This window comes from Vigna unguiculata, chromosome 8, assembly GCF_037176805.1.
Source record: "Vigna unguiculata cultivar grain cowpea cultivar isolate G323 ecotype 2 chromosome 8, ASM3717680v1, whole genome shotgun sequence".
Lineage (NCBI taxonomy): Eukaryota > Viridiplantae > Streptophyta > Magnoliopsida > Fabales > Fabaceae > Vigna > Vigna unguiculata.
In genome coordinates this window covers 11,658,395-11,670,716 of record NC_140799.1, presented here as the reverse complement: position 1 = coordinate 11,670,716, position 12,322 = coordinate 11,658,395, and the positions used below count along the sequence as shown (strand labels likewise).

The window sequence follows — 12,322 nt, the reverse complement described above, 5'->3', positions numbered from 1 at the left end:
ATTGTCGCCATTAGTAGTACTTGGTCTAAATCAAACCTATTTCCTTCTTCTTGTGGCATATTTGCTTCTTCTCCTTTTTGCCCCTTCTTTGATGTGTGCTCATGCCAAGACTCATAAGAATAGTGCCCATATTTTTTACAATTATAACACTGAACTCTTCTTTTATCATATGGTCCCCTGCAAACTTTTCCTCTTCCTCTATTCTGGTATCTGCCTCTACAAACAGACTCATTATTCTGCCTCTAGATTTGTCTCTACCTCCATAACTCACCTTGGCCTGTAGAGCCTGTTCAGTCACCTTCTCACCATTCTTCCTTTCATTCACGCTCTGTTCATGTGCTTCAAGAGAGTTCTGCAGTTCTTCTATTTTCATAACATCAAGATCCCTTGACTCTTCTATGGCCATCACAACATGGTCAAACCGTGGGGTTAAAGTCCTCAAAACTTTCTCTACAATTGGTGTAAAAATACTCTGCCATAGTATCCTTTTCTGTCATAAAGAGAAGTTAATATTGCCTTCTACGAGATTGCAGTTTCACCTTCTTCATTTTCCTAGAATTTCCATACCCATTTTGCAAGATCTCCCAAACCTATTTTGTTGTAACAACTTTTGATATTTTCTGAAAGATAGGGGTTGCAACACATTGATGCAGCAATACATGAGCCTTGCAGTCCAACTTCTTCATCTCTTTGTATGTTTTCTTGGCTCCTTCATCAGCATTCTTGGGTGGTTCTTTGAAACCCACTTTCATGATCTCATCAATTTCTTGAAATCCAAGAATAACCTCCATCTTCACACAGCAATCATCATAGCCCTTTCCATCAAATATGGGTAAGCTTCCTGGGATCAAATCTCCACTAGCCATGAGTAGAACACACAACAATATTCCCAAGATTCCCTTTCTTGAACCTTGCTCTGATACCACTCAGTTGGGCCTTGATCAACACACACGAGCCCACTACCCCACTATTTGTTAACTCTTTCTCTCTCTCTTTCTCTCTCTCTCTCTCTCTCTCTCTCTCTTACACAAAAAGATAAAAATATCTTTTCTCTATAGATTGTCTCGAAGCTTCCGCACTCACCAAACTTCCTCTGCCACACAATTGCTTCTTTACAAACACGTCAGTTATGTTTTTCTTGCTTTCTCTTTTGCTATAAGCCACGTTTTGCTCATAGGTTACTCATTCACAGCTTTGCTCCTTGCAGGACACACACCTACTCTATGCCACAAAGAATGAAAGAGGAAGAGAGCTATTCAAGAGAGATTAGAGAGAAGAAAGGTATTTTATCTTTCGTGAATGTAGTTTCTCTAACAACTTTTATAGAAAGAAACTATAGTATTTATGAATGTTTTGTGCTACTATTATTTCTGCTCCTCAGACAAAAATGAATAACTGTTTGCATTTATTACTTACAACTTATTCGATTTTTGATTAACCAAGTCAACATCACCTTCACTTTTGCTATAAACAAGCTTCATTAATGAAAAATATTTGTAATCCCAAAGGTTTACCATACCTTTCTATCTACACTTTTTGTAACTTGAATAATGGAATTGAGTTAGAAACAATCTCATTAAAAAACTCTTAGACCTCAAAACGACCAAACAATTTATTAAAACTAAAAGTGAAAAGTAAATGAGGAAACATGTCTAAGTGACTATGTAAACGATGAAACTCATAAAACCCTAATCTTATACCTAATTTTAAAGAGTTGAGAAGTATTTTATTTAGAGAATTTTTACTCACAATACATGCATTATTTTCTTCATCAAATGCATTTCTTATGATAGTATTATTTTCTTTTTCTCTAGCTTATAATTGTGGTGTCCTTGACTAAGTTGTACAAAATGGAAACTACCAAAAGTGTACAAAGAACACATCACATGAGCATCATGAAATGTTTGGCTTCTCTTTCTAGGAAATTCAGTAAGTTCAAATTCAGTGTACGTTGTAGTCAACCATCACGAGTAGAATTTAGAGTTACGTAGAATAGTTATAAATATTTACCCAAAAAAAAAAGTGAGTATTGCATTGGGTGCACGTGTGAGAAGATTTGGTGCAAGTAGAAAGTAAAATGAGTTGCCACCTATCCAATAGGTTTCAATAATGGATGCCCACTATATTTACAAGTTAAAAATCATGATATTGATCAACGACAACTTGTAGGACTAATCACTATGAGAATTTCATGAACTAGATTAATTTATTTTAATATAGTGCATCTATATTATAAATCATATAAATTTGTTTAATTAAGTTTTAAGAATATCGTAAATTTAAATATTTTTATTAAAAAATTTACTCTATTAAATATTTAAAATATTTTGTATTTCTTTTTAGTATTTTATGTTTGATTTTACTATTAATATGATGAGATATGGTTATCATTTTTGTCTTTTTATTTTTAAGGTACTAGTAATTCAATTTTTTATTTTTTTTTAATTTTTCAGTTAACTCGGTTTAAAAAAAAATAAAAATTAAAAATTGAAGAAGATTGAAAAGGAAAATATGGAATTGATCGAAAAATTAAAGACACAATAACGATAGCATCTCATGAACAATAAAATTAAAGAAAAAGTATTTAGACAAAAATAAACAGTATTTTAATTATAATAAATTATTTTGATAATATTTAAATGTATTATAAATTTAATGACTAATATTTATAAATTTTAATAAATTTAGTATTTTAGTACAAAAATAAAAAGAAAAACTATTTTTATATTCTAAAAATACTTTTAATTAAATATTTATCGAAAGATCAATTTTATAAAAAGTTTCATCAAAATCTATATAGCAAAATAAAACTCGCAACATAATAATAATGGAATAATCTAAACAAAAATGTTTAGGAAAAGAAAAAGAGTTTGGACGTGGATAGCATTTGATTGGGCGAGGATTTAAAGTGCTACGTGGCTGCGAGAAAATTGAGAAAGGTTTTGGAAGTAGGTGATTGATTAAAGGCATCACGGGTAACTCCACCGCTCACCAGATATTTCAACTTCTCTCTTTTCACTTTTAAATTCAATTTTACACTTCCAACTTCCACTTATATTTCCTTCTTCTTCTTATTATTATTTCCCTACAAAAATACCATTTCATGTTCCCATATTTAAAAAGAAAAAAAAATAGTAGATACAAGTAATTAAATAATGATGGATTGTTTAAAAAAATGTTATAAAAGGAAGTAATAAGGGGAAATACTAGTTTCGAAGTAGGTAGGAAGATAATAACTATAGATATAATTTACACTAATTATATAATTTAATGTTTTTTAATTAACCCTTTTTCAAAATTTAATACATAAATTTTTAATTAACCCTTTTTTTCTTGTATTTTCTTTTTCTTGTATGATAATCATTGGACAAATCTTCATGTGAAAGATAACTAGAAAAGGTATAAGTGTTTCATATGAAACATAGAAATAAAATATTATTTATTTTATTTTATTTTTGTACGGGACGGATTTATTGATTTATGTGAACTAATATTCAGAATATAGATAAATCATTAAATTGTTAATTAGGTAGATTGTCACTTAAATTATTTTTTGAACTATTTTTTGTTGTGGGTTAGACAAGATGAAAGATTTTATCCAAATAAGTTTGAATTCAAAAAAATAGGAACAGTAAATGATCAACATTGCTTTAAATTTAGCGAAACCTGGTCCTACAATATTTAAAGCAAAATTTAAAATTAAGTAATGTCTCTTGATCCACAAATCTTACTATCTATAAGAAAAGATTGTCATTAATCGTACCCAAATCTATAAAATTTCTTCCATCTAACTTTAGGAAAAAAAAATACAAACTAAATATTTCTAGCTTAAATTCTATCATTATCTTTATCTAGATTAATTTAACAAAAATAGAATATTATGTTTAATAACTTTCAGTGGTACTCGACGGCTATAATCGTAATTCAATTTCCTATAATCGCAGACAGCTTTTGCTCGAAAAATAATTAAATTATAAATCTGTCAAAAAGGTAATAATTAAAGTTATAAACAGAAACCTATATAAAAAGCACTCGTGTTCTTCACTTATTGCATGCATATGAATGAATACGTGTCTCCATAATTATATATTTCTTATTTGCAAAAGGAAGTAACCTAATCCCTTCAGCTAAAATATTGATATATATATATATATATATATATATATATATATATATATATTGGAAGAGAAAAAGATAAAGACTAAATCAATATTCAATTGAATAAGAATGTAAAACGTTGATTTTGCAATAATAATAACCTTTTTACCTTGATGGAATCGATTTTTCCTTGCAAATTATATACACATCGTTCATTGATTTATGAAAAAATTGAATGTAGCATTAAGATAAGGTGACCAATCACTAGTTTTTGTGCCTTTACAGCTCAGAATTTTGATTAAAACAAAAACATACACATCATGCATATTTATTCAAAAGCAACCTTTGATATAGATTGATCATGTAGATGTTAACTTAAAAGATTGAAAACAAAGAAAATTAAAGTGTGATGTTCTTCACATGACAAGGAAAACATAGTAAAAGTAATTCCAACAAAAATGGCTCTAATCTGACACAAGAAAGTTCCGTGTGGTCTTTTGCGTATGCAACTATGCATGCATTTCGCGAAAAAGAAAAAAAGTTCTAAGTTTTTCTTTATGGAAAATATGAAGTTACTTTTGTGAAATGCATGTAGAGATTTTTATCAACAATACTTTTCTTTTTTTTGAAATTATATATTCTCCCTTAATTTATTTATCCTTATTAAAATTATGTACATATCTCACTTGCTAAGTTGCTACTTTTTTTTAATCCTTCTTAAAATTCTTTTTTCCTTTTTATTTCTCTCATACTCAATAGGGCATGCACACCCAGATAGATAAGAAGAAAAAAAAACGTTCCTTTTTTCAATCGATTAAAGAATGGTTGTTACGAACGTCTTTTTTTGTGAAAGTTTGTTTGTAATGAGTTGTGGAAAGGATTGTGCTTGGCTTATCGTAAAAAACAAAGAAAAAATTAGTTGAACTTAACGTCGTAACTTAAGGTTTAATGAAAAGTAAGTTTAATTTAACTTGGTCTATGTTTGGATAGTTTATATTAAAGTACTTTTTTATGAAAAGAGAAAGTAAGGGAAACTTGGAAGAAATGCATAGAAGAGGACCTTAAAAGTGGAGGTCCTTATCAACTTTGGGCAGAATGGAGTCAAATACGAAATGCTAGTAAAGAACTATTTTTATCTCTAAAATATTTTTGGGGCATGTTATCTTCCATTAGTGATAATGTTAACCCTTCAATTAATCGATTTGGTGGCACGTATTAGAGGGCGTATTTCATCATTTAAATGGAAGATCAATATCTTTATGGGACAAAAATAAAAATAAAAGCCAAAAGATTTATATTTTTTGTTACATTTTATTTGATTTTTATTCCTATTTGATTTTTATTTATGTTATTTTATAAGTTTGAGATTAATATGAAATGATAATTAATTTCTATTGTTTTCTTTTGCTCCCCTTGCCACACTAGAAAACACTATACTTTGTATTTGTCCTAGCTTCTTTACTACGGTAAGGAGAATTGTAAAGTTAAAAAAGACAAATAAAATAAGGATAGTGATGTATGTATTGAATTAATTAGGCATGGTCTCCTGATAAAAGAGGAAGTGTATTGTATTTCAATAAGAAAAAAATCGGTTGATCTTAGAGTTAGTCCTTCATGTAAGTAAAAAAAAAAAAACAGAAATGGAAATCCCAAAACCCTTTCATTACGAATGTAAGAATATCTCTTTAATACACCAACATTTACCCCATTGTCTTAAACCCACATTCGTAATTAGGAATGTAAAAGAAATTTATACATGTGAATCAAGAATAAAATCTGCAAAAGATAAAAAATAATCTTATAAATAGATATCTGCGGTACATGTATTATTTATATTTACATGTTAATAGAGCGAGTATAAATATTACATGTAATTATCTATATTCATTAATATCTAATTTATTAAAGTATCTCATATATATATATATATATATATATATATATATATAATATAAATAAAAAAGAGTATGATATTTTTTATTTATTTATTTGCATACGTGTACTAACTCTCACACGTTTGTGTGTTTGTGTGTTATTGGAAAACGAAATGCTAATGCTAATTTTTACGTTTACAAATATCAAAGTCCTTGTGTCAAAATTGGAAAAGGTTAGAAAGAGTTTTGTATTTAATGGTTCATTACATAATGAAAAATTCTGCATCATTTATTGTTCTTTTTGTTTTCGTTTTTTCCTTATAGAACATTTCTTTTGTATATTTTGAGAGTTGTGATTAAGTTATGTTAAACTATGACGTAAATTTTATCAATTTATACTGTCATATGGTGAATATTTTGAAGCAATTTAATCTTTTTTGGTAAAGATTTCCCCAAGGTAAATGCTTTTCCAGAACATTTTCAAAGAATTTATTTTGAAATAGAAATTACCCATAATTGATCACCCGTAAAATTTCTGTGGATACTTTGACTATATAAGTGTTTTTATTATGAACTATTTTAGTCTCCATCCACGTAGATCAAGAGATCATATTTATACTTAAGTAAATTAAATATTGTAATTAATAATAATTAATTTTATTTAAAAGAAAGTGTAAAAACCAACCCTTACAATAATTATTCAAAGACCAAACACTTCAATTGCCATAACTTTCAGAAAGTAAAACTTACTCTTTCACAAACTCTCTGTTTTTTTTCAAATGAAACATACCCTCACTAATCATGATAATGACAATTTAAAGTAAAAAAAAAATCAATAATCTACATTGTTTAAAAATAAAAATAAGAATAATTTATATATTTTTTCAAAATTTTTTGTGAAGATAAAATCATGAATTCTAAGCTTTAAAATAAACGATACCTCAAATACTATAATTTATTTAATCCAAGGATACTATGTGAACCGACTAAAACATTAACACAATTTATAATGACGAAAATAAAGTTTTAAATTATAAAAAACTGTAAATTTTCAAATCAACAATACCTTAAATACAATAAATAATTATAATAGTATCTCAACATGGTAAGTTAAAAAGTAAAAAGAAAGCAGAAACAATACTCAACCATAAAAAAAAATGATAAAATAAAACTCATGTAACTATGTATAATTCTACTACTTTCTCAACTCCTTTCCACGTTGACCTAATAGAACAACCTCGTGGTAGATTCCAAATCCCGAGACAAAAAAACTCTTTGATATTTTTAATGAAAAAGATTTAGATCCAATGATGTCATTTACTAGTGGGACCCAGTGGTCAAAATCGCGCACATTAAATCATCATAACACACAATCCCATGCTTAAAAATACGTATCCGATAGCATCACCGTTACAGTGGTATCATTAGTTAACACAACTCAACAGCATAATAAATAAATAATAATAGCACTGATAATTTCTTCGCCTTTCGTTTTCCACTTTGGTGTGCACACACACTCACGCACGAGCTTCAAAACCAAACCAACTTCGTTACAACCTCCAAAAGTTTCAAACTTTTTCTCTCATTCATGACTCATGCCATCACCGACAATAACAGGACAACGGTAAAGCACTGAATCATGAAAATGTTGCCAACTTCCACCGCCGGAGAGGCCAGCCACGGTGGCCGGACGGTAGTCGTGGGAGTGAAGATGGACTCCCACAGCACCGAGTTGCTCACTTGGGCTTTGTTCAAAGTGGCTCAGCCGTGTGATGTTGTGCTTGCTCTTCATGTTCTTGGGAATGATGGTATATACATAACCATCCCATCAAATGATGCTTTTCCTTTTCTTCCTTTTTTTGGCTTTCATGGAGTGTGACAGGTTTTTTTTCTCGTTTTGGCGAAATGGGTTGCTGCAGAAATTGTTAATCGGGATGGGAAATCGTCTTTGTTTTCACTTGTCAAAGCTTTTGACTCTGTGCTTGCCGTTTACGAAGGGTTCTGCAATTTGAAACAGGTTGTGTTTCTCAGCATCTCTCTCCAACTCTTTCTCCCAGTCATGTTCTCGGAGTTTTAAATTGTGTCGGTGGTTTTGTCACTGTTTCTGATAGTGATCGCAATGGCTCCAGAAACCTTGTTTAACATTGCATATTTTTATGTTATGTGGGACATGGGTTTAAAGTTGTCACTCGAGTTACAAATGATGTTTTAGCCTAAAGGGTGAGGGAAATTCTTGATTAAAATATGTGAATTTTAAGTTTTTTTCTTTAATTTTTTTGTGGAAATTATTATTCAGGTGGATCTTAAGTTCAAAATATGTCGGGGTTCATCAGTGAGGAGAATCCTGGTTCGAGAAGCAAATGCTTATTCTGCAACGCATATCATAGTTGGAAGTCCTCAAGGTCTTCAAAGAATTCGGCCATATATATCTGTGGCAAGGTACTGTGCTAAGAAGCTACCAAGGGATTGTTGTGTTCTTGCTGTTAATAATGGGAAAATTGTGTTCAAGAGGGATGGATCACCAGTAACTGCAGCAGACATGAAAGGTTTTTATTGAATTTTCCTTGTTCTGTGCTGTGGTGTGAGATTGTGAGTCTCATGATGTGTAGAGTTCTGAGTGGATGTGTTGTTGCAGGAGTTGATCAGAACCACGCAACTGGGGTGCCTAGTTCGATTCACAGGACACTTGGCAAGACTTCAAAAGTGCAAGATGATGATGGTAAGGGTAGTGGTCAATTTTCAGATCACAGTTTGGCTAAGGCTTTTCTGGATTCTAAAGAATTCATTGAGAAGAAGAGTTGCTCTGTTTGTTCTTCAAACCCGGCACTGTTTGGTTTATGTTGTAACCATTCATCAGAAGAGTCTTGTGGTGATGCTTGTGATGAGAACCCTTTGGCAATAGTGTCTGTGCAGACCAATGATTCTGTTTCTAAACCAGGTTGGCCACTGCTCCATAAGACAATTACATCTGACAGGAAATGTTCTGAAAGATCGCTGTTTCGCCAGATCTCTGTGGTACAATGGGCAATGCAGTTACCTTCTAGAAATCTTTCATATGCTGCACATCTTGAACAAAAAACAAACAACTGTGGCCCAAATAAAGATCAGTTTTTGGGTCTAGATAGCAAGAGTGGTGCTCTTGTTCCAGTGGATGCTGAAATAGGAACTCCCTCTGTGCCTGAACACAACTCTAGAAGCATTCCTAAGGAATTGGAGGGCCTTCATGAGAGATACTCATCCAGTTGCCGATTGTTTAAGTACCAAGAACTTGTGTTGGCAACATCAAATTTCTTGCCAGGTGTTTATTTTACCTTGTACTTGTTTGAATCTTGAGATCAACTTGTCAACAAAAAACAGGGTTTATTTTTAACATGATTTGTTGTGTGATTTCAGAAAACTTGATTGGGAAAGGAGGAAGTAGCCAGGTATACAGAGGGTGCCTTCCTGATGGCAAGGAACTTGCTGTTAAGATCTTAAAGCCATCTGATGATGTTATGAAGGAATTTGTTCTAGAAATAGAAATCATTACTACCTTGCATCACAAAAACATTATTTCCCTTCTTGGATTCTGCTTTGAGGATGGTAATCTTCTTTTGGTCTATGATTTCTTATCAAGAGGAAGCCTTGAAGAGAACATCCATGGTACACTGCTTTATTTTGTCACTGTTAATTTCTTTTCAACCCATGTGGCCTTGTGATCTCACTAATTTCTTCTTTTCATTTCATTGAAAAATAGGTAACAAGAAAAATCCACTTGTGTTTGGTTGGACTGAGAGATACAAGGTGGCAATGGGTGTTGCTGAGGCTTTGGAGTATCTCCATAACAATGAAGGCCAATCTGTGATCCATCGTGATGTAAAATCATCAAATGTTTTGTTATCTGAGGATTTTGAACCCCAGGTAATGTGGCTTTCTATTTGGTTGTATTTCATGTTTTGAATCTTTTCACATGTTAGGCCTCATGCTGCATTGTTGATTTTTAACACAGCTCTCTGACTTTGGACTTGCAAAATGGGCATCAACCTCATCATCACATATAATCTGCACAGATGTTGCTGGAACCTTTGGGTTTGTACTTTCACAAATGCTGCAGACAGAATTTGCATTTAAATAGTTCCAATTTCTAAATTCTATAAACACTCATTTATGCAGTTACATGGCTCCTGAGTACTTCATGTATGGCAAAGTCAATGACAAGATTGATGTCTATGCATTTGGTGTTGTGCTTCTTGAGCTCCTTTCAGGGAGAAAGCCCATAAGTAGTGATTACCCCAAAGGTCAAGAGAGCCTTGTCATGTGGGTATGTCTCTGCAATATTATAGTCTATCACCTACTCTGCTACTATACTTCTTACATATTCACATGTATTGGAAGAAAAATAATGGAAATAACAACCTTTTGCAGGCAAATCCAATTCTAAATAGTGGGAAGGTGTTACAATTGTTAGATCCTAGTTTGGGTGATAACTATGATCCTGAAGAAATGGAAAGGATGGTCTTGGCAGCTACACTTTGTATCAGACGTGCTCCAAGAGCTAGACCTCAAATGAGCCTTGTGAGATATCTATAAACTATAATTTACTACACAAACACACACTGACACAGAAAGACAGGTATATACACAGACATACACACATATACACACGAAAGAAAGATACACATACACACAGACAAACACACATATACACACAAACACACACAGGAAGACACACATATATACAGACACACAAACAAACACACATATACACACGAATACAGAAAGACAGACATATACAAAGACACACAAACAAACACACATATATACGCGAACACATCGGAGATATTTGAACATTGTAATATTGTTAATGTGATATTTGTTTGATTGGAGCACACAGATCAAAAAGGTCCTTGGAGGTGATGGTGAAGTGATGAAGTGGGCAAGACTAGAAGTGAATGCAGTGGAAGCAGCAGAAATGGGTGATGATGAAGCTTGTCCTCCATCTTCGAATCTGCAGTCACACCTTAACCTTGCTCTGCGTGATGTGGAGGATGACTCACTCTCCATGTGCAGTGTTGAGCAAAACATCTCATTGGAGGACTACTTGAGAGGCAGGTGGAGCCGTTCATCAAGCTTTGATTGAGCAAACTTCTAAGGATTGTGTTTTTGAATCTAAATCCTTTGTAGATAATTTTGGTGTGTGGAAGTTTATAGATGGGTTTAGGATGAGAGGTTGTTTGTGTGTGCCCTCCTCCTTCCCTTCATTGTCTAGGAAACTCTGCCTTCTAATTTCTAAGGCTAGTTACCCTTTCTCCATCTTCATCACTTGGTACCCCTTTCAACCCTCATATCATGTATTTTCTGGTGCCAAAATAAAAGTTGTATCTTGAAACTTCATAATGATTACAGTTCTCGTGTACTTAATAAATTTCATCACCATTTCTTTTATGTGACGTTTGTATTGTTTCCTTTTTCTGCTTATAACATGGCTTATCTGATTCTGTCAAAAGTACCACTTTTTTTTATGTTAGAATTTATACTTTACAATATTTGTTAATTATCTTAAAACAATTTAATAATATACAGTTTAATAAATTCAACAATAATAGTTAATATAAAAATTATTATTATTTTAAAGTAGGATTTCGATTTAAACTTGTTGCATAGTTTACCATTCCTTTTGTAAAGTGGAAATTGAATCTTTGTTATGTACTATAATTTGATCACATCTTTATCCGAGATCTGAACCACTTTCTCTTATGCCGAACATTGAAATACAGGGATACCAAAAGGTGGGTGATATAATAGGACCATGAAACATAGTTGGGATAAGCTTTAATCCCAACTCACTCTCATAAAAGGACTTCTCACAAAAGGACTTCCCCATTACTAACAAAAATTCATATTTCCTCCCAGATTTTGTTTAATTATTTTTTTTATGTTTAATTCTTTTTTTAGAAAATACTTATAAATTTTGTTATAAAAAAAATTACAAAAAATTGCTACCTATTTTTTTTTAAAATATTTTTTATAAAACATTTTTCATAACAAATTTTGTTGGAAATACTATGAATTTTATAATTTTATAGGAAATAATTATTTACGAAGGAATTACTTACCAATTAAAATTTTTAGAAAAAGTAGTAGAAAAAATATTTTTCTTACAATTCTTTTTAACAAATTTACAAGAAAAATTCCATGTAATATGTGAATTTTCAATAGTGCCAACATATAAATATAGTGGGTCTAAAAGGTGGTTTGTAATTCATCAGGTCTGAAAGAAAAAATAAGACTTAAAAGGGTGGTTTGTCTCTCGAAATTAGCTCTTCCACCCTTTTGTTTATGAAAAAAAGGACGTTTTCCCTGTTAGCGCT

General features: G+C 31.5%; 1 protein-coding gene across 1 annotated transcript; it reads left to right on the top strand.

Moving 5' to 3' along the window:
* Positions 1-7,427: 7,427 nt before the first annotated feature.
* On the top strand, positions 7,428-11,396 carry LOC114194430 (protein kinase STUNTED-like). The gene is made up of 10 exons (XM_028084627.2): positions 7,428-7,780; positions 7,892-7,989; positions 8,269-8,518; positions 8,608-9,270; positions 9,366-9,614; positions 9,709-9,872; positions 9,961-10,040; positions 10,125-10,272; positions 10,377-10,526; positions 10,846-11,396. Exons 1-10 carry the CDS (start codon positions 7,612-7,614, stop codon positions 11,089-11,091), a joined length of 2,217 nt encoding a protein of 738 aa, XP_027940428.2. The 5' UTR covers positions 7,428-7,611; the 3' UTR covers positions 11,092-11,396.
* Positions 11,397-12,322: the final 926 nt, after the last annotated feature.

What these genes read in the sequence shown, in the direction of transcription:
- LOC114194430 (XM_028084627.2), top strand. Translation starts at nt 7,612, where the DNA reads ATGAAAATGTTGCCAACTTCCACCGCCGGAGAGGCCAGCCACGGTGGC. An exon ending in GGTTCTGCAATTTGAAACAG is followed by an intron (nt 7,990 to 8,268) that starts GTTGTGTTTCTC and finishes ATTATTATTCAG; the next exon opens with GTGGATCTTAAGTTCAAAAT. An exon ending in CCTTGAAGAGAACATCCATG is followed by an intron (nt 9,615 to 9,708) that starts GTACACTGCTTT and finishes ATTGAAAAATAG; the next exon opens with GTAACAAGAAAAATCCACTT.